At 41.8% G+C, this 23,149-nt stretch overlaps 1 protein-coding gene across 7 annotated transcripts in view; it reads right to left on the bottom strand.

Annotated features, from left to right (window-relative positions):
* The window catches only part of DIXDC1 (DIX domain containing 1), an 83,425-nt gene that overhangs the window by 8,548 nt on the left and 51,728 nt on the right, over window positions 1-23,149 (bottom strand). For 5 of the 7 annotated variants that reach the window (XM_055423015.2, XM_088842929.1, XM_055423012.2 and 2 more), the window contains 9 exons: window positions 21,575-21,628; window positions 20,155-20,205; window positions 17,801-17,905; window positions 17,386-17,439; window positions 16,676-16,768; window positions 16,525-16,596; window positions 15,748-15,837; window positions 15,232-15,393; window positions 14,660-14,726 (listed from right to left, as the gene is read on the bottom strand). In XM_055423015.2, the coding sequence (XP_055278990.2) occupies window positions 14,660-14,726; window positions 15,232-15,393; window positions 15,748-15,837; window positions 16,525-16,596; window positions 16,676-16,768; window positions 17,386-17,439; window positions 17,801-17,905; window positions 20,155-20,205; window positions 21,575-21,628 (748 nt within the window). Of the gene's footprint in view, window positions 1-6,992; window positions 9,044-14,659; window positions 14,727-15,231; window positions 15,394-15,747; window positions 15,838-16,524; window positions 16,597-16,675; window positions 16,769-17,385; window positions 17,440-17,800; window positions 17,906-20,154; window positions 20,206-21,574; window positions 21,629-23,149 lie in introns of those variants that run through there. The other 2 variants (XR_008685587.2, XM_055423013.2) reach the window with 2 other exon arrangements.

Below are 23,149 nucleotides of genomic sequence, written 5' to 3'. Positions count from 1 at the left end.
ACTTAATCAATGAATTACTTGTGATTATGAATTTAATAGAATAAGAGAAGAGAACAGTTAAAATGTTTTATCATCAGGACCAAAAACAAACTTTATTAAAACATCTCCTGCAATTCCAGATACACAGGTTTTCTTAACTTGTTCTAGGCCATTGATCCCAATCAAACTGGCAGCAACCAGAGAATAGTTCTAGGAAGAGTTTTTATTTTTTTCAGTTCAGTTCAGTTCAGTCGCTCAGTCGTGTCCGACCCTTTGCAACCCCATGAATCACAGCATGCCAGGCCTCCCTGTCCATCACCAACTCCCGGAGTTCACTCAAACTCATGTCCATCGAGTCGGTGATGCCATCCAGCCATCTCATTCTCTGTCGTCCCCTTCTCCTCCAACCCCCAATCCCTCCTAGCATCAGACTCTTTTCCAGTGAGTCAACTCATCGCATGAGGTGGCCAAAGTATTGGAGTTTCAGCTTTAGCAGCAGTCCTTCCAATGAACACCCAGGATTGATCTCGTCTAGAATGCACTGGTTGGACCTCCTTGCAATAAATATTTGTCTATTTGGGTGCACTTTGTCTTAGTTGTGGTGAGCTTAGCTGCCCTGGGGAATATGGAATCTTAGTTCTCCAGCCAGAGATGGAACCCCAGTCCCCTGCACTGGAAGGCAGATTCTTAACCATTGGACCACCATGGAAGTCCCCAGGAAGGGTTTTTTTGTTTGGGGTTTTTAAGGCTTTTTTTTAGCTGCACCCCACATTTTGTGGGACTCTTAATTCCCTAACAAGGGATCAAAACCAGACCCTTGGTGTTGAAAGTGTGCAGTCTTAACCACAGGAAATTAACCACCAGGGAATTCCTAGGAAGAGGTTTAAAATAAGGAAGTAGGAGAGATAAATAACACAGAGAAGAAAAACAAGGGAACATTCTCTCTTTGCACAGTAATCAGTCAGTTTTCAGAATTTTTTTCAAAGAATGCCATTTATTGAAACCTACATGCCACGATGCTCCTTTGACTCCAGCACCAAGTGCCTGGCATACAGCAGTTTTTTTAAATAAAACACTTTTATCATTAAATTTTATGATTGATCTTTTCAGTCATTCATTCAACAAACATTTATTGAGCACTTACCATGTACTAGATTTTGAGAGTATAAAATTAATTATGTGACCTCTGATCTCAAAGAGTTTATAGTCCAGTATAGATGACAGGTATGATAACAAATAATTGTTGCTGTTGTTTAGTTGCTATGTCGTGTCCAACTCTGCAACCCCATGGACTATAGCCCACTAGGCTCCTCTGCCCATAGGATTTCCCGGCGAGAATACTGGAGCGGGTTGCTATTTCTTTCTCCAAGCCATCTTTCAGACCCAGGGATCGAATGTACATCTCCTGCTTGGCAGGTGGATTCTTTACCACTGAGCCACCTGGGAATCACCTAACAAATACTTAATACACTAAAATCAGATTTGTACTAACTGCAAAGGAAGACCAAAGATGGAGTAGTTAATTCTACCTGGAAGAGGTCAGAAAGCTACCTTAAATTGTTTTAACAATTTGAGAATTGTTAAACAAAGCACTTAAAAAAATCATCATATGTAGAATCTGGAAAAGGCATTCCAAGAATGAAGGATACTTATAAAGGCACGAAAAAGGATCATGTATCTATAAAACTGAAAGTCAACTAGTAAGGCTTGAGCATAATACTTTGGTAAGTAATGGAAAATGAGGAAAATAAGGTAGGCACGGCCCAAATCACAAAGGACTCTGCCAGGCTAAGACATTTAGATATTAGTCTTAAGCTCTAGGGAGATATTAAAAAGAACTGATATGATCACACTGGCATTTTAGAAAGGTCAATCTAGCAGCAAAATAAAGGGCTGGATGGGAGAAATTCTGGAAATAGTGATCCCATTAAGAGGCAATTAAAATAATCTGAAAGATGAGGAAGCCCTGGAGCTAGAGAAGGGATGAATTTGAGAGACCTTTAGAAGGTAAAAGTTTTAGTACTTTGGATATAGTTGAATGCCAAGGATAAAAGAGAAAGTGAAAAATAACCAAAATTTATGATCTAGGAAATAGATTCATGGTAGTTACCTAAGACAGGGGAACAGAAGTGTCAACCATTTAAAATGTTTACTGGGTGCCTTTCAAGCAGGTTTCAGAAAAGGCAGAGGCACCAGAGATCAAATTGCCAACATCCGCTGGATCATGGAGAAAGCAAGAGAGTTCCAGAAAAACATCTATTTCTGCTTCATTGACTATGCCAAAGCCTTTGACTGTGTGGATCACAATAAACTGTGAAACATTCTGAAAGAGATGGGAATACGAGACCACCTGATCTGCCTCTTGAGAAACCTGTATGCAGGTCAGGAAGCAACAGTCAGAACTGGACATGGAACAACAGACTGGTTCCAAATAGGAAAAGGAGTGCGTCAAGGCTGTATATTGTCACCTTGCTTATTTAACTTATATGCAGAGTGCATCATGAGGAACGCTGGGCTGGAAGAAGCACAAGCTGGAATCAAGATTGCTGGGAGAAATATCAATAACCTCAGATATGCAGATGACACCACCCTTATGGCAGAAAGTGAAGAGGAACTAAAAAGCCTCTTGATGAAAGTGAAAGAGGAGAGTGAAAAGGTTGGCTTGAAGCTCAACATTCAGAAAACAAAGATCATGGCATCTGGTCCCATCACTTCATGGGAAATAGATGGAAAAACAGTGGAAACAGTGTCAGACTTTATTTTTTTGGGCTCCAAAATCACTGCAGATGCTGATTGCAGCCATGAAATTAAAAGACGCTTACTCCTTGGAAGGAAAGTTATGACCAACCTTGATAATATATTAAAAAGCAGAGATATTACTTTGCCAACAAAGGTCCGTCTAGTCAAGGCTGTGGTTTTTCCCGTGGTCATGTATGGATGTGAGAGTTAGACTGTGAAGAAAGCTGATTGCCGAAGAACTGATGCTTTTGAACTGTGGTGTTGGAGAAGACTCTTGGGAGTCCCTTGTACTGCAAGGAGATCCAACCAGTCCATTCTAAAGGAGATCAATCCTGGGTATTCATTGGAAGGACTGATGCTAAAGCTGAAACTCCAATACTTTGGCCACCTCATGCGACGAGTTGACTCACTGGAAAAGACTGATGCTGGGAAAGGTTGGGGGCGGGAGGAGAAGGGGATGACAGAGAATGAGATGGCTGGATGGCATCACTGACTCTGTGGACATGGGTTTGAGTGAACTCCGGGAGTTGGTGATGGACAGGGAGGCCTGGCATGCTGTGATTCATGGGGTCACGGAGAGTCAGACACGACTGAGCGACTGAACTGAACTGAACTGATTATGTATCAAGTACTAGAGATGCAAAAATAGTGAAAAGTGAAAGTGTTAGTTACTCAGTTGTGTCCGACTCTTTGTGGCCCCATGGACTGTAGCCCACCAGGCTCCTTTGTCCTTGGGATTCTCCAGGCAAGAATATACTGCAGATAGGCCTTTAAGGAGGGATTAAAGTTAAATGAGGTTATGAGTGGACCAGTTCTCATCCCAAGAACTAGTGCCCCCATACAAAGAGGAAGAAACACCAGAGCTTTCTCTCTACCATATGAAGATGCAGCAGGAAGGTGACTGTCTGCAAGCCAGGAAGAACACTCTCCCTCAGCAGAACCTGACCACACTGGCATCCTCATCTTGGGACTTCCAGCCTCCAGAACTGTGAGAAAATAAACTTCCGTTAAGTCACTCAGTCTATGGTGTTCTGGCAGTCCAAGCTGACCAATAAAATTTTATGCACACACTTTGGGTGAACTGGAGGGTAAGAGCATGTCAGATGTCACACAGAAGTCTGGTAGATAAAGACAGGTGTGGTAAATAGGTCACTGATGACACTAATGAGAGGACTTTCGGGTGATTAGTGAAGAAGGATGAGTTGGAATGCACAGACTTTTTGAGTAAAAAAGAAAAGGCATAATGAGAGAGAAATAGTCTTACTCCACATTAAATCATATTGATAAAATGATCACTGTTGTTTCAGGGTGACATTACTATAGAAGTTATATACGAAAACCACAGAGAGAGTTCTCTGGTGGCCTAATGGTTAGGATTTGGTGCTTTCACCACGGAGGCCTGGGTGTGATCCCTGGTTGGGGAACCATCTTGTATGCTGCATGGCACAGCCAAAATATACATAAATAAATAAAAATAATTTTTAAAAATCTTGAAAACCTCAGAGAATAAATGACCCAGAAACACGGCATTGTGTATATGTATGTGTAATAACATACATGATTTTAAAAGGCATCACAAATCAGTTTTAGCTTTTATGCTTACATGTACAATTCATTTGGAGTTAATTTTTTATATGTGGTATGAAGTATGGGTCAATGATCTCTTTTTGATATGGGTCTTTAATTGTTCCAGGACGATTTGTTGAAAAGCCTACCCTTGAGCCATCAAATAGATTTTGCACTGTTATTGATAATCAACTGGTCAAATTCAGTAAGTCTGTTTCTGAACTTTCTATTCTGTTCCAATGATCTATGTGTCTCTCTATTCACTTATAATGCACTGTGTGGATTACTCTAACTTCATAGTTAGTTTTGAAACCAGGTAGTGTGGCCCGCCAACTCCTTTTTTTTTTTTCTCAACTTTTTTTTAAACTATTCTAATCTCATCCATGTAAATTTTAGTATCAGCTTGTTTATATCTACAAAATGTCTGATAGGACTTTAAAAAATATTTACTTGGTTGCTCTGGGTCTCAATTGTGGCACTTGAGATCTTTGATTTTTGTTCAGTTCAGTCTGGTCGCTCAGCCATGTCCAACTCTTTGCGACCGCATGGACTGCAGCACGCCAGGCCTCCCTGTCCATCACCAACTCCTGGAGATTTCTCAAACTCATGTCCATCGAGTCAGTGATGTCATCCAATCATCTCATCCTTTGTCGTCCCCTTCTCCTCCTCCTCCTTTTGCAGCATGCAAATTCTTAGCTGCATCAGGTGGGATCTACCCTGATCAAGATCAAAACTCAGGCCCCCTGCACAGAGTCTTCGTCACTGGACCACCAGGGAAGTCCCCTGTTAGGATTTATATTGGAATAACATGAAGCTACAGATCATTTGGGGAGAATGAACCATCTTCACAAGGTTGGACTATATTTATCCCATCAAACAAGGCTGTTTCCCAATTAATATGATACTGATAAACAATAATTTTGTAAGTGGAAAAAAAAACCTGTCATAAAAACGAGATCATTTTTTAAAATGTACCATCTTCCCTTGTTTCTATTTTTTCCATTTTTTTTCCTTTTCTCTTTTCTCCTCTTTTTCTCCCCACCTTAGGAATGTGTGTATATATGTATATGTATATCTGTATATACATATAGGGGCTTCTCTTGTGGCTCAGATGGTAAAGAATCTGCTTGCAGTGCAGGAGACGTGGCTTTGATCCCTGAATTAAGAAGATTCCTTGGAGAAGGGAATGCTACCCACTCCAGTATTTTTGCCTGGAGAATTCCACGGAAAGAGGAGCCTGGCAGACTACAGTCTGTGGCATCACAAAGAGCTGGACACAACTCACGCAGATATGTATGTCTTCAAACCCCAGTATGTTTCGGTTCTCAATTTGGATACATCATTTCAACATGTAGATAATATTTTAAACAGTGAGATATTTTACTTTTTTTGGTACTGGATTACTTTTATAATTTCTTATCTCTGCTATTAATTTTTTATTTATTCTTTAAAAATGTAGTGGTTGTTCTTAGATTTGTATATATATATTTAGTCAGTCAGCTTTCAAATACTGCTTCACATGTAAGAACTACAGGAGTTACAACAGTAGAGTCCTAATTCCTCTATCCTGATCTTTGTATTACTGTCATACATTTCACTTTCAAATATGAAATAAACCAGTAACACATCAATACTATTTTTGCTTTAAACAGCCTATTATCTTTCAGAGTAATTAAAAATAAGGGGTAAAAAGTCTTTTACATTTTCCTTCATTCTAAACACTTCTTTTTGTATATCCCAGTTTCTCCCATCTCATATTCCTCCTGTCTGAAGAAATTCCTTTAACATTTCCTGCAGTGAAAGTCTGTTTGTAATGAATTCTCTTGGGGTTGGTGTATAAAAATATATACTCTCTAGCTACAGAATTCTAGGTTGTTGTTTTTTTCCTTTCAGTTCTTTAAAGATGTCCCCCCACTATCTTATGACCTGCAGGTTCTGATAAGAATTCTGTAATTCTCATCTTTGTTCTTCTGTTTGTAATATTTTCCCCATCTCTGATTATCTTCAAGATTTTCTCTTTTCTTTGATTTTCAGTAATTTGACTCCTTTATTGTCATTGTTATTCATACTTCTGGCAATTCTCAGAACTTCTTGGATCTGTGATGTGATGTCTTTATATATTTTTGGAAAATAACTGGCCTTTATGTCTTCAAATGCTTCTTCTGCCCTGTTCTCTTTTGGATCAGAGATTCTAGTTACATGTATCTTCATCCATATGGATATTATCCCATTGCTCCTGGGTTGTTTTTCCTCTCTCCTACTCTTTTCGTAGTGCAGTTTGGGTAATTTCTATTGACCTATCTTCATGGGGTCGCGGAGAGTCGGACACGACTGAGCAACTGAACTGAACTGAACTGAACTGATCTTCAAGTTCACTGATTCTTTACGTAGCTGTGTTTGTCAAGTCTTCTGATGAACCTGCTGAAGACACTCTTCATCTTTGTAATATTTATTTTTATTTCTAGCATTCCATTTGACTCCTTTTCATAATTTCCATCTCTCTGCTAAAATTCCTCACCTGTACATGCATTATATAAACATTTTTACTTCATAACCATTAACATAGTTTCTAAAAACTCCTTTTCTGATGGTTTCAATATCTTAGTCACGTCTGAGTCAACTCTTGAGTAGACCCTTATTGACTCCTGACGGTGGCATGCATTTTTCTTGTTCCTGTGGATGTCTCATAATTTTTTTATTGACTGTCAGACTTACTGTGTAAGATGGTAGAGACTAAAGTAAAAAATGTTTATGTCTAGAAATGGGCACACTGCCTGTTCTTCCCGGCCATTGGTGGGAACAGTAGAATCAGTCACGTCAGGAGTTGAGTTGAGATGGGATTTTTGTTAAGGTTACTTTCAGTGTACCATCACCTTCACAATTCTCTCGGGTTATGTTGAGGAGCTGCACCCTGCAGGGTTTTCCCTTAATGTTCCTGCTCTACCTCAACTTTATTTTATCATTATTAGTTTGGTCACACCACGCCACATGTGAGATCTTAGTTCCCTGACCAGGGATTGAACCTGTGCCCCGTGCACTGGGAGCACAGAGCCTTAACCACTGTACCAGGAGGGAAGTCCCCACCCTCAACTGCAAACTTGACTTGTGTGCCCCTCCCTCAGAGGCAGACTGCTGTCCCTTCTTGCACAGCACTTGCTCACCCTGCGGGGAGGGCTGAGGGAGGCTTCCCTGTGATCCAACTTCAGTCTTGAGGTGGGGTTTTCTCTGTGATCCTACCCTTTCCCTAGTGGAAGGCAACCTCTAATGATCTGAGCCCAGGGCAGTTTGCTGCCACTCCCTGGGGGTTGAGAGTTCTTTTATCCTTTCTTTTTCCCCCCTGAGCTGAAGTAGGTCTTCACATTTGCCTGAGGTGGGGATGAAGGGGAAACAGGTTTTGATGCCCTTCCTCAGTGGCTTAAAACTTCTGTTCTTTAAAGGACCAAGGCCCAGATGGGGCTTCATGCTTTTCGGGCGGTGGCAGCCGGTCCCTCCCCTGAGCCCCCAACCCCAAAATAGGATTTCTCTACACTCTGTTCCCACAACCAGTCTTTGCCGTAAGCACCCACATGGAGGTCAACAGAAGCATCAGCAAGCAGGTGCAAACTCTTCTTGCGTCTGTGGCCCCCAGGGTTCCTAGTCTCTGCCCATCCTTTCACAATTTATTAAAACCTTAGCTGAATTCCTATCTGTTTGTACAGTGGCCCCATCTTCCTCCTGTGCCCTGCCATAACTGAGCTGGTGCTGGTATTCTATCTGTGCTTGGAGGCACCTGTTTACCTTTCAGGCTGCTTGGCTGCCCTTTGATTTCATCTCTCTGATGGATTTAAGACAGTTATAATATTTTAGACTATTCAACCTTTTCTCTCTGTTAGCACAGATCCTTCCAGGCTTATTATAATTCACTTTCAAAAAAACTGAGGTATAATTCATGTAACACAAAACTAATCATTTTAACCACTTAAAGTGTACAATTCAGTGGCATTTAATATGTTCACAGTGATGTGTACCCATCACCACTATCTAGTTCCAGAACATTCTCATTATCTGAAAAAGAAACCTCATACTCATCAAACTCTCTTCCTAATCCTGACGTCTGTCTAATCTACTTTCTGTCTCAATGGATTTGCCTATACTGGACATTTCATAGAAAAGGATCCTTCCAATTTCTGCCCTTTTCTGTTTCGCATCTTTCACTTAACATTTTCAAGATTCATTTATGTTGTAGCAGGTATCAGTAATTCATTCCTCTTTGTGGCTGAATAACATTCCATTATATGCATATATTTTCCACAGTTTATTGTGATTCACACAGTCAAAGGCTTTGGCATAGTCAATAAAGCAGAAATAGATGTTTTTCTGGAACTCTCTTGCTTTTTCCATGATCCAGCGGATGTTGGCAATTTGATCTCTGGTGCCTCTGCCTTTTCTGAAACCAGCTTGAACATCTGGAAGTTCACGGTTCACGTATTGCTGAAGCCTGGCCTGGAGAATTTTGAGCATGACTTTACTAGCGTGTGAGATGAGTGCAATTGTGCGGTAGTTTGAGCATTCTTTGGCATTGCCTTTCTTTGGGATTGGAATGAAGACTGACCTTTTCCAGTCCTGTGGCCACTGCTGAGTTTTCCAAATTTGCTGGCCTATTGAGTGCAGCACTTTCACAGCATCATCTTTCAGGATTTGAAATAGCTCAATTGGAATTCCATCACCTCCACTAGCTTTGTTCGTAGTGATGCTTTCTAAGGCCTGCCTCTTGAGAAACCTATATGCAGGTCAGGAAGCAACAGTTAGAACTGGACATGGAACAACAGACTGGTTCCAAATAGGAAAAGGTGTACGTCAAGGCTGTATATTGTCACCTTGCTTATTTAACTTACATGCAGAGTACATCATGAGGAACACTGGGCTGGAAGAAGCACAAGATGGAATCAAGATTGCTGGGAGAAATATCAATAACCTCAGATATGCAGATGACACCACCCTTATGGCAGAAAGTGAAGAGGAACTCAAAAGCCTCTTGATGAAAGTGAAAGAGGAGAGTGAAAAAGTTGGCTTGAAGCTCAACATTCAGAAACCTAAGATCATGGCATCTGGTCCCATCACTTCATGGGAAATAGATGAGGAAACAGTGGAAACAGTGTCAGACTTTATTTTGGGGGGCTCCAAAATCACTGCAGATGGTGAATGCAGCCATGAAATTAAAAGACGCTTACTCCTTGGAAGGAAAGTTATGACCAACCTAGATAGCATATTAAAAAGCATAGACATTACTTTGCCAACCAGGGTCCGTTTAGTCAAGGCTATGGTTTTTCCCGTGGTCATGTATGGATGTGAGAGTTGGACTGTGAAGAAAGCTGAGCACCAAAGAATTGATGCTTTTGAACCGTGGTGTTGGAGAAGACTCTTGAGAGTCCCTTGGACTGAAAGGAGATCCAACCGGTCCATTCTAAAGGAGATCAGTCCTGGGTGTTTATTGGAAGGACTGATGTTGAAGCTGAAACTCCAATAATTTGGCCACCTCATGCAAAAAGACTCTGATGCTGGGAGGGATTGGGGGCAGGAGGAGAAGGGGACAACAGAGGATGAGATGGCTGGATGGCATCACCGACTTGATGGACATGAGTTTGAGTGAACTCCAGGAGATGGTGATGGACAGGGAGGCCTGGCGTGCTGTGATTCATGGGGTCTCAAAGAGTCGGACACAACTGAGTGACTGAACTGAATATGCATATATGCAGAAATTGTTTACCCTTTTATCAACTGATGGACATTTGGCTATTTCTACCTTTTAGCTACTGTGAATAATTCTGCTATGAACATGTGTGTACAGGTTTTTTTTTTGAACACTTGCTTTTAATTCTTTTGGGTATATACCTAGGAATGGAATTGCAAATTCATATAATAATTCTATGTTTAACTTTTTAAAGAGCCAGCAAACTTTTCTACCATTTACATCCCTATCAGCAATGTACAAAAGTTTCAACTTCTCTACATCCTCAACAACACTTTTACTTATTTTTTCAGAATCATCAGTAGGCATGAAGCAGTATCTCACTGTGGGTTTGGTTTGCATTTTCCTAATAACTAACAACTTTAAGCATATTTGCATGTGCTTATTGGCCATTTGGGGCTTCCCTGGTGACTCAGCAGTAAAGAATCTACCTGCAATGCAAGAGACGCAGGAGACATGGGTTCGATCCCTGGGTGGGGAAGATCCCCTGGAGGACAGCATGGCAACCCACTCCAGTATTCTTGCCTGGAGAATCCCATGGACACAGGAGCCTGGTGGACTACAGTCCATGGGGTCACAAAGAGTCACACGCCACTGAAGAGACAGCACACATAGACACCTTGGCCATTTATTTATCTTCTTAGGGGAAATGTCTATTCAAGTCCTTTGCCCATCTGTTATTAATATCAGATTTTTTTGCTAAGTTATAAGAGTTCTTTATATAGTTTTTATCCTAGGCCCTTAATAGATAAATGATTTTGAAATATTTTCTCTTTTTCTGGTTGTCTTGTCACTTTCTTGATAATGTTCTTTGATCCAAATAGTTTTTAATTTTGATGAAGTCCATTTTCCTATTTTTTCTTTTATTGCTCATGCTTTTAATGTCTAAGAATTGAAGGTCATGAATATTTTCCCCTTTGTTTTCTTCTGGGAGTTTTAGTTTTAATACTTATATTTAGGTCAATGATGCATTTTAAATTAATTTTGTACATAATGTAAAGTACAGGTCCAACTCTGTTCTTTTGTATATGGATATCCAGTTGTCCTGACACCATTTGTGAGAGATCCTATTTGCTTGTCAAATTATCATAGATGTGTGGGTTTTATCCGAAATCTCAATTTATTCCACTCATCTAATGTGCATGCCTGCTAAGTTGCTTCAGTCATGTCCCTATGGACTGTAGCCCGCCAGGCTCCTCTGTCCATGGGATTCTCCAGGCAAGAATACTGGAGTGGGTTGACATTCCCTCCTCCAGGGGATCTTCCTGAACCAGGGATTGAACCTGGTCTCCTGCAGTTCCTGCACTGCAGGTGGATTCTTTACCACTGAGCCACCAGGAAAGCCCTCACTAATCTACTGTATTCAGTTCAGTTCAGTTCAGTCGCTCAGTCATGCCCAACTCTTTGCGACCCCATGAATCACAGCACGCCAGGCCTCCCTGTCCATCACCAACTCCTGGAGTTCACCCAAACTCATGTCCATCAAGTCGGTGATGCCATCCGGCCATCTCATTCTCTGTCATCCCCTTCTCCTCCTGCCCCCAATCCTTCCCAGCATCAGAGTCTTTTCCAGTGAGTCAATTCTTCGCATGAGGTGGCCAAAGTATTGGAGTTTCAGCTTTAGCATCAGTCCTTCAATGAACACCCAGGACTGATCTCCTTTAGAATGGACTGGTTGGATCTCCTTGCAGTCCAAGGGACTCCCAAGAGTCTTCTCCAACACCACAGTTCAAAAGCATCAATTCTTCAGCAATCAGCTTTCTTCACAGTCCAACTCTCACATCCATACATGACCACTGGAAAAACCATAGCCTTGACTAGACGGACCTTTGTTGGCAAAGTAATGTCTCTGCTTTTTAATATACTATCTAATCTACTGTATTACTTTTAAAATAATTATTGTTGTTGTTTTCGCTTAAGAGTAAATTGCAAGACAGGAAGCAGGCTCAAAGAGAAGATTACTCTTTCAGGAGGTTTGGCTGTCATGAAAAGGAGAAAGAAAGGGCACAGCCTTGCATCTCTCATATGCCACACTATACCAGATTATCCACATATAATATTTCACTTAATGTTCACAATCCTTCAAGATTATCTCCATTTCAAAAACACGAAAACTAAAATGCAAGGATGGTCATTAACATTCTTGCCCATGGTATACTCTGCTGAGAGCTACAACTGAATCCCAGATCTGTTTGATTCTATATTCTTATGTTTTCCTTCTCTATTGTTTTGTTTCCAGTTTTGGACATGAGTTTGAAGTGCCTTCTGACCTGCAGAGAAGATATCCAGTTGGCATTCAAAAATACAGCCCTGCAGCTCAGAAAACGCTTGCAGTTAGAAATGAAAGTTTAAAAATAATTGGCATACCAGAGTGGTTGAAGCCATGAAAGTAGAAAGGATCCCCGGTAAAGAATATCAGAAGGCCTAGGTGTAGACCTCCAGTGGACTCCCAGGGCGCAGTCAAGGGTTAGGCAGAGGAGAAGAGGAGGAGGTTGGACCTCCTCTTGGACTGTAGTTCTCGAGACTACAGTCTGGCGAGGCCAAGCACCAAGTCCATCCTGTTCATCTCGACGTCTCCAGTGCCTCACAAGAGTTCTACATAATCCATGTTCAATAAATACTTGTTGAATGAATAACTGGTTGGCACTAAAGTTGGAGAAGACTCTTGAGAGTCCCTTGGACTGCAAGGAGATCCAACCAGTCCATTCTAAAGGAGATCAATCCTGGATGTTCATTGGAGGGACTGATGCTAAAGCTGAAACTGCTATACTTTGGCCACCTCATGCGACGAGTTGACTCACTGGAAAAGAGTCTGATGCTGGGAAAGGTTGGGGGCGGGAGGAGAAGGGGACGACAGAGAATGAGATGGCTGGATGGCATCACCGACTCTGTGGACATGAGTTTGAGTGTACTCCGGGAGTTGGTGATGGACAGGGAGGCCTGGCGTGCTGTGATTCATGGGGTCGTGGAGAGTCGGACACGACTGAGCGACTGAACTGAACTGAACTGAACTGAACTAAAGTTAAAGGAGAGGAATGTTTCCAGAAGGAGACTATTCAAAGGTAGTAAATGCGTTTGAAAAGTCAATGGAAGATAAGATATGAAACATGACCACTTTGATTAGGCAACGAGACAGTCAACATGGATGCAAGAAAAACATTAAGTGGAATAACTGAGTAAAAGACCAATTAGAGGATTAAGAAGTGAATGGGAGGTAACAATGAAGAAAGAGCACTGTAGATCATTCTTTCAAGAAGTCTGATGCAGGGGGTGAGATAAATAACTCAGCAGTTAGAGGGCTATCAAACTGCATGCATGCTTGTATTTTTAGATGAGAGACACTTCAGCTTATCTGTCAATATAGGTATTGGATTAACACTCCATTTTATAAGAAGCTGTGAATTTATTTGCAGTCTTTTAAATAAGTAATTCATATACAGAAAAGAATTATTCCAGGGAGGGAGAAATTTACTAGACTTATGAAAAAGAATTTCTAAATATTTAGACCTATGTACATTGGCAGATTAAACTAACCTAAAGAAAGGACTAAAGAGGACAAGGGTAAAATAAAAAGCCTATCAAGAAAACAGAAAAAACTGAAACTAATATGGGTACTAATAGTCTATTTCAGTCTCAGTGTAAATATGTCATTCAAGAGAAAAAAATACATGGAGGTTTGACAACGCTATCTTATCTCCTCTACAAAAAATATTTTACCTTTCACATTTGGGCAAATAGTTTCTTTAAGTGTTTGACTTTAGACTTATTAATGTGGTTTTAAAAACTATCTTTAACATATAAAACTGGTTGTGGTCAGCCTTTTACTATTTGGTTTTTATAAATTATTATTTAGATACTTTTAGATCAGGCCTGGGTAAACTATAAAAGATAAGAAAACATGAATGCTATTAAACCAAAAGGGAAGATATGAAGTAAAATAGAAATTACCAGGCAGGGTAGATTTCCCAACATGTCAGAATTAACAAGAAAAAAAAAATACGACACAGTTAAAACAAACTGAATGACCTACGCACTCAAAGTTTCAGAAATCCCCAAAGAAATGAAACTTCTTGCCTCTAAGAAGAACTGGAAATTTTCTCTATTTGAGACTTTCAAGTGATCTGTATATGTGTTTGTTGTTTTATATTTTGCTTCGTTTGGTGTAACTTTTTGGAGCTTGTTTATTTCCAAAGATACTCTGTTTAAGATATTTTAGCCTCTCTGAATCATCAGCATCCTGCATGTGGCTAAATGGTACTTGGGTAATGGTGGTGGTGATAATGATGGTATGGTCTTCACAGTCCTAGAAGCAACTCGATTCTAGTATTGCTAGAGAACAGTGCATTATAAAGGTGAAGTACTGGGACTTCCCTGGTAGTCAAGTGGTTAAGAATCCACCCTGCAATGCGGGCAATACAGGTTCAGTCCCTGGTGGGGGAACTAAGATCCCACATGCCTTGCCACAACTAAGACACGATGCAGCCAAATAAACAGAATAAATGAGTGTGAAGAATGTGGTACTTTAAAAAAAAAAAAGAGTGAAGTACCACCAGAAAAATTCTATCTCCAAAATATTAGTAGCATATAAATACTACATTTCTGATCTAATACGCTAGGAGCCCTTACTGAGCAATACGGGGTACTTACTTGAATTAGGGGGCCAGGACTCCCGGTATTCACTACCTGCTTGAGTTCTGGGTGACTTGCCCCGAACCTGGAGAGTCACACAAAAATCACAAGAGTTATGATCAATGGGAGAATTTAACCAAGAAATTTAAATCATAAAAGTATACTTAAAATATATTTTTTCTACCACGTCTTTTTCCACAGAATATAAAATTGGACGTGTTTATCCTAGCAATAACAATGTACACGTATAAAAAGCATTCTGGTTTTCAATGCATCGTCTCATACATTTCCTCAACCAATGCCAAGCTCATTCGGGGGGAAGAGGAAGGAGAATAAGCAGTAAAGGGAGACCTACGGGTCAAGAACCACAGTCCCTTAGACAGCTACCCAGCTGCTTAGAGTTACTGTGAACTCCCTCCTTGACTGACATACCATGATGAACGGTCAGCTCCCCTGAGAGGAAAACCAAAGAGAAAAGCAACTGTAACCTTCAGCAGGGCCTTCTATCTTAGCACTGCCTTCATCTACATTAAATTGACAAGAGCAAGCTTCTTCGGGGAATGAGAGAAACATCACAGAAAGAGGGTTACCCTTCTTTCTTGCTTCCTCTGGGTCTCCATGGCGTGCAGGCGCTCCATGAGGCTGGAGATGCCCTGCTCCAAGCTGTCGATGGTGTGGTGCTGAGGGTCATGGCCACTGAAGCTGTTGCGCAGGCTGCGGAGGGCATCTCGCACAAGCTGCAGGTCGCTGCTCTGTGGACAAAACCCCGGGGTCGCGGGCATGGCCATGTGGGCAGTGCCACCTTATTAACCACATCCCAACCACGGGGCTTAAGAGGATTTGGGGGAGGGGTTTCCAACAGACCTCTTATTTTTGAGGGAGGAGGTAGAAATTGTTGGAAAACTTTTTCCTCCATAGACGCGACCCCACTGATGGCTCACTAATTCTTAACTTTGGATAGTAAGTGCCTCACAGCTTTACACACCCAACAGATGCAAGAATTAGGGAACAGGGATATAAAAGGCCGACTCTACTGGCGATGACTAGGGTACCCTTTTGGTTTTGGCTGGAGGTGGCAAGTCTGTACTCAAATCCTAAAGACATACCCCTCTGTGAACAACTGAAGCAGCTCCTTTCGCTGCCGCTGGAAGGAGAAAACCATTGCTTTGAGAGCTGTGACTGTTGTAATTCGTCACCTAGAGCAGCAAGAAGAAATGATGCTTGTATGAGGGAAAATTCCAAAGCAATTCCTGTCTTATTTTTCTTCTTTACACGAATCACTTCCTGACATGCTGCAAAGATTTTTTTTCCCTTTAGTTCACTGCTGTATCTCCAATACCTGACATTTGGAAGGCACTGTTGAATGTAGAGTGAATGAAATGAAAACCTCCGTTTGGAGGCCCTAGCCTAGCCTCTGCCTGGCCCCAAGAAGGCCTGAGAATGCTGCTCCAGCATCTCCTGCCTTTGCTTCAATAAGAAGAAGAAAAAAAGGACAGTGACTAAAACTTTTTGAGCCTAACTCTATGCCAGGCAGATCTACCAGGACTGTGCTGTTATTGAGATGGACTATCTTATGCATTCTTCATAATGGCAGAGAAGGTCACTGCTATTTCCATTTTCCAGATGAGCCTTATTTCTGAGGTTCAGAAGTTAAGCAACTTAAGGTCACACAGTGGAAAAGTATGTAAAAAATGTTTGTTTTTTTTTTAAGTGGTAAAGCTGGGATTTGAAACCAGATTTTCTTATCCCAGAACCTGCACTTTTATCCTCCCCACCAAACACAAACCAACTTGTGGCGATGGTTCAGCTCTGAGTTAATAACTGAATCTCCCTCTGTGCCCCTGTAAACGTGTGACAGAGACCCCGAGCGGTAGGCAGGTTACCTCGTCTGCCTCTCTTTTCATACAGTGAGCCAAAAGGACATCTTGGTGTTCCAGCTCTCGCTCCAGGTCCACCTGAAAATCACACACAATCAGACAGGAATTTCTTCAGGTCGGAGGGGCAGTAAAGGCAGGGGTGAAACATGGTCCCCACCTGCTGGTAACTGGCCTCAGACAGTTTCCGAAGTGCTTCTTCCAACTTGGCCTGGTTCTGTAGCAGGAGGCGATCTTTCTGCCCCAGCTCCTTCTGCAACAGAGACACACCTTTCAGATGAGTGGCAATGCCAAAGACATCCAACAGTTCACCTTTAGTGATGCCATTTCCATCTAAGGAAAGTAGAGCCCCACACAGTCAAAGGCTTTAGCGTAGTCAATGAAGGCAGAAGTACATGTTTTCCTGGAACTCTCTTGCTTTTTTTATGATCCAACAGATGTTGGCAATTTGATCTCTGGTTCCTCTGCCTTTTCTAAACCTAGCTTGTACATCTAGAAGTTCTCGGCTCACGTACCGTTGAAGCCTATCTTGAGGGATTTTAAGCACTACCACTAGCAATTTCACTAGCAATGTGAAATGAACAGCAATTGTACGGTAGTTCAAACATTCTTTGACATTGCTCTTCTTTGGGATTGGATAAAGATAAAGACTGGCTCAACTGAAGCTTCCAGACTCCTAGCTCTGTGTTCCTTCTCCTAGCCATGCTATTGACCTTCAGGGTTAGTGAATCAAAGGAACTCAGAAAAGGATTTCCTTGCAGAAAGCAAGGAGGAGAACAGCATACTGAAGTATTCTTTGAACAACAGCAACAACAGGCTGTTCACCAGAGGTCAGATGGAAATAATTTCCAAACTGATACACATTCTTACTTTATATTCTCCTAAGAGCCGATTCCTCTCCTCTAGCTTCCTCTGCAGATCCACCTGCAAGAAGAATAAGAAAGAATTCAATGGTGTGAAAGAATTATCTGCCAAACCAGCTAGGAAACCAGCAGGTAACTAGAGCTGATGTTGGCAGTTTACAGAACACAGCACAGAAAGGGCACGTCTGTGGTAAAAACACACAGCCACTCTCCACATCTTCAGTGAGACAATCAGCCTGTAGAACCACAAGGCAGCTTCACTGTCTCAGTGTCCTCAGCACTGCAGGGCTCAAGGCCAGTGTGGTACAGGCTTCCATCTAGGAACGAGGAGGATTCCTCTGAGGGGGAACAGATCTAACAGGACTTCATACTATATCCTAGTTTGGGCTCAGTGGAGTCCAAGTTCACTCCCTTCAACTCACGTTCTGGTTGTGCAGCTCATCTTTGTCCATATTTGCCCTCAGTAGTTCCTGTTTGAGCTGAAGGACAGACGCGTCCTGCTGAGTCAGCCTCTGCTGCAGGGCATCCTGGGGAGAAAGCACACTCACTACCTGGTCCCAGCTCATCCATCAGCCAGCTGTTACTAAACCAGGAGACAAACAGAGCACAGGGTCCTGCCACAAGGAGATGAGCAGGAATTTTTCCATTCCCTTCCGGGACACTAGCACCTAAAGGAAGTCCTATCTGTTGTCCTACCAGACCGATGGAAACCCAATTTTTCCCCCCATGCTTTACTTGCCCCTACATTCCCCTGTGTTGCCAACAGCACACACTCTCCCCCTCTTCTAGGGGGAGAATATAAGTGGCCTCTGGGATCAGACAGACCTAGTCTTAAATTACACGCCTACTATTTGCTTTCATGACAGTCGCTTTAGTCGTGTCCGACTCTTTGTGACCCTATGGACTGTAGCCCTTCAGGCTCCCCTGTCCATGGGATTTTCCAGGCAAGATTACTGGAGTGGGTTACCATGCCCTCTTTCGGGGCATCTTCCCGACCCAGGGATCACACCCTCATCTCTTCCGTCTCCCGCACTGGGAGGAGGGTTCTTTACCACTAGCGCCATAACAATGACCTTGGACAATGCACTCTCCTTCCTTGGCTTTCTTCTCTAAATCCTTGGCCTGTAAATACTCAATCTAGATGAGCTCTTATGTCCTAGAGGGCTGGGGCCTATCACCGCCTGACACCCTGTTCATAAAGGAGCCCTGGAATCACTCCCATCCTGCCTTCCAGAGCCCGGCCCCTGTCCGGCTTCCACCGCCTTGTCTGGACCAGGACTGGGATCCTATTTCCCTGCTCAGAAATGTTCTTAGACCGATGGTTCCTCCTCCCAGTGTCACAGGATCCTACTAGTTTTAGGATATCTTCCTCTTAGCTTGGATCATCTTAGTTCCCACCAGGCATAGGACAAGGTAGGTTGTACATACTTACTTAAAAGGATCGGCTATGACACAATCCTCCAACCATAGTGACTGCAAAGGGAGCTAATGGACTAGAGCCGCATCCCAGGAGATGTGCCCTGCCTCTTCTCTCTTTACAGACTGCAAACAAACCATGCAGGCTCTGGAGGATGTGACAGTCATTCTTAAACATGCTGTCTGCCATGACAGTACACGGCAAGGTGGCCTCAGATGCCCTTGGCACCAGTGGTTCAGAGGAATATTTCCCAAAGGGTGTTTCATGGGATGTTAGCAAGCGGTACACGAGAGGAAAAGCACTTCTGTGGTTAACAGTCTCATCGTTTTTTAGGCCAACCTCTTTATGGCAGACCTTCTCTGGTCCTTTAATATGTGACTCTTCAAGCCTGTATGGCACTTCTCAAACTTATGTGAGCACGGAACATGCTGTTTTTTGGTATCTCGAAGGACTAAGACTACAGAAGATACTCTGGAAGATGCTGCTGACTGACACCCTAGTCGAGCTCATGAATGGGAGTGTAGGAAACGGGGAAAGCAGCAGCTTAAGAGCATCCTTTTCCACTTCTGAGGTATTATTCATTTAGCACATCTATTCCTACTGGGGTGAAATAACATGTAAGCAAGATTATTAGCTGGATCACTGTTTGTATTAGCAAAAGACTAGACATAACCCAGAAGACTTATCAATAGGAACTGATTAAATGGACTATCATACATTTACATACGAGAATACTGAGGTCTTTATGTACTAAAATAAAATGATCTCTAAGATATATTGTTAAGTGAAAGCAGCAATGTGTCAAGCTGGGTTTATAGTATGCTATTATTTGGGGGGAAATTACATACATACATATTTGGGGATAAGTGGTAAGTTGCCTCCAGGAAAGAGAACTAGCTGATTGAGGGGGCAGGGCTGGAAAGCCGACTTCTCAAGGATTATCCTTTCGTACTTTTTTAACTTCAAACCATTTGAATGTTATTAACTATTCAAACCTAAGTAAATTACAATTTTTAAGAGTCTGTTCTTCAGAACTGAAGAAAACTGACAAAATACTGAAACTGAAAAAAACCATAGTAACTGATTGTTTCCACACATAGAAAACATCAAGGTGGCAGAGGGAAGTGACAGCACCATGAGTCATAACCACCAGAAGTACGACTCAGCAAAGCAAAGGTATGTTCCTCCACCTGTCTCACTTCCCATCCACAAAGCCCTGTCCCTGCTGGGAGCACAGAGCCTGTGAAAGGGCCCATCAGATGTACATAAGAAAAGGCTACAGGACCCAACTAGTACCCCAGTTCCCTCAGAATGCTTTACCTTGTAGAGAATTTAAATGTTAAATATCTTTCTTTTTACCTTTATCCCCTGTAAGTTTCTGGCTTCTTGTTTATATTTCAGCAGCTCCTTCTGCAAACCAAATATAGTTAGATCAGATGAGAGCATCTGGGTTGCTTCAGAAGCATTACCTCATTCTGTCAGTAAGAACACGAAACTCACATGACCCTTCCAAGGAAAATCAACCCTCCACTGAGGCCAAAGGCAGGTCTGGTCCCGGAAAAAGTAAAAACTGATCCATAGAAATGAACAGGACTCATCTCACTCTCCCCCATGGCACCCACGCTCAGCTGCCCAGTTGCCCAGTTTCAACTGTCCGTAATCTTTCTGACCAAGGAAGAAGATACCATACATTCCCATAGGTTCATCATTCCTATATTTAGCAATCTTCACCGACAGGGAAACTTAATCATCAATCATAATAATCGAAATTCCTCTTCCTAAAACACATGATATCTCAATATACCTACCCCCAACCTCATGAAGTAATTATCTCACTTTTAATGTCCAGAAAGGGTTACAGAGTTTCTGTTCTCCAAGAGGGTATCGTTCTTTATGAACCAAACAAAAACACATTTGGCCCAATAATAAAATACTTTGTTAACTGTCCCTTACAACAGATTAAATATACGCACACGACTGTCACTAGGACAAATATTTTAGGAGAGGGACACCCGCAACTCAGACTCTACTATCTCTTTTCCTATTGCAATCCCTTTAAGAGTTTGGAATTAACATATCTAAAATGGGGCTTCTTCACCAGGACTCCACAGATGGGCTCCAAAGTCAATCCACTCAAAACTCAGGTCAGTGAGTGCTCTCATGCAAATTGCTGGGGAAAGCGTTAATGGTTTTAGTTATATACTTATGACTTCAAAAAGCTAAGGCCCACTGATCTAAAAAAATTCTGGAAAGTATTCATTAATAAAAAAAAGATCATACTGAGCTGTTGTTAATAATACTGTGCTGTATATTGGAAAACTGTAAGAGAGTAGATCTTAAAAGTTTCCTTCATAAGAAAAAATTTGTAAATATGTTAACTAAGCTTACTGTGATTATTTCACAATACATAAACATACTGAATCAACATGTTGTACACCCTGAAACTAATTATGTTATGTCAATTATTTTAAAAATGATCATATTGATAGTAGATCCATTATTTATTTTAATTAAAAAAGATAAATATGAAACATTTCAAACATATAAAAGATATAAGTAATAATAACAGAGATACCTGTTATTCCCCCTGAAATTAAAAAGGAGTCACCCTTTTACCGTACTTATGACATCTCTCCCTCTTTCACTAAAAGACATAATACAGATACAGCTAAAGTCTGGAGTCTCCCCATCTCTCCTTTCTCCCTGTTACTATATCAAAGTTGGTGTGTAATATTCCCATAATTTTTTTAAAGGGTAAAATGTGCATTTCCTGACATACCTTTAGGTCTTGATTCTCCTCTATACTCTGATCCAGACGACTTTGGATTATAATCTGAATACAAGGCAAAAAGAGATGGTTATGTATCTATGCTATAAAATTCAGAGGTCATTTATCAACAGATATTTACTGAGCCGCTACTAGATGCTAGCCGGGGTAGAGCAGCTACAATGAATTGCCCTCCAGCGGATGCATATGCCCTGGGGGTACGAGAAGATGACTCTGGATAAAGTTTAGAATGAGTATGTGTGTATTGTGTGCAGAGTGTTTGGCAAAGGGAAAGAGAAATGATAAGAGATGAAGCTCAAGAGAAAAATGGAACAGGATCATGAAGGCCAGCAAGGATAATGGAGGAACTGATGAAAAAGTTTTAGGCAAAGGGATAACAAAACAAAGTTTGCTTTGAAGTTAAGTTATTCTTGGCTGTTTTAGGAAAAATGAATTAGAGGACAGGACGGGAGTCAGGAAAACCAGTTCGGAGGCCACCATAATGCTGGATGAAGGCCTGAATTAAGACAGTACCTGTGAAAATGGAGAAAAGCTGGGTGAAGATATTTTAAAAGTATACTGATAAAACTTGGTGACCAAATACTGGAGATGGTTGCCATTTCCTTCTCCAGGGGATCTTTCCAAACCAGGAATCGAATCCGTGTCTCCTGCATTGACAGGAGGATTCTTTCCTACTGCACCACCTGGGAAGCCCTTCAAGTATGGGTGTCAGATTTGTTTTGGGTATTTGGGTACACAGATAGTGATAAAAAAAAAAAAAAATAGAAACTTAACGGACAAATAGTTTTGAGGGTGGGGAGAGAAGGGAGAGAATGCTGTTGAATTTAGGACTCATTGAAACTGAGATGCTTATGGGACATATACAAGAGATAACAGGCAGGTGCATGTTGCCTTTACAAATGTAGAACTCCATGCACAGAGCTAAAAATAAATATAAATTTAAATAATTATATAAATTTATTTAAATAAAAAGAAATTTATTTCATGCAGAGCTAGAAATAAATATTTGAGAGGCAACATATGAGACAGGTGGGAAGTGAATGAAGCCATGGCAGCAGGTATTGCCCAGGTGAATGTACAAGGCAGAAGAGAGCCCAGAGTAGAACCCTGAGGAGCAGCAACACTTAAGGTGTAGTTGTTTTAATCACTAAGTTGTGACAACTCATCTGTGACCCCATGGACTGTAGCCCGCCAAGGTCCTCCATCCATGGGGTTTCCCAGTCAAAGAGTACTGGAGTGGGTAGCCATTTCCTTCTCCAGGGGCTCTTCCCAAACAGGGGTCGATTCTGCAGCTCCTGCTTGGACAGATTCTTTACCGCTGAGTCACCGGGGGAAGCCCAAACCTTTAAGGGATAGGGAGAAAAAGAGAAGCTTCAAAGGGGATGTGAACTAAGAATGCCACCTGCCATTCATTAGAGAAAGGCAGCCATCAAGCCACCACATTACAGCTGCCCAGGCAGTGAGCCTTGAGGGCACTTGGGGTGAAAACAAAGAATACCGGCATCTAGCAGGCAACTGCCGCAACAGGAGGGCACTCAGGGTGAGAAAGCATGGGATACTGGCCCC

This window comes from Moschus berezovskii, chromosome 14 (genome assembly GCF_049115385.1).
Source record: "Moschus berezovskii isolate FMDL1 chromosome 14, NW_MosBer_1.0, whole genome shotgun sequence".
Lineage (NCBI taxonomy): Eukaryota > Metazoa > Chordata > Mammalia > Artiodactyla > Moschidae > Moschus > Moschus berezovskii.
Note: the sequence above shows the minus strand (reverse complement) of the source record. Positions and strands in the feature narration are given on the sequence as shown.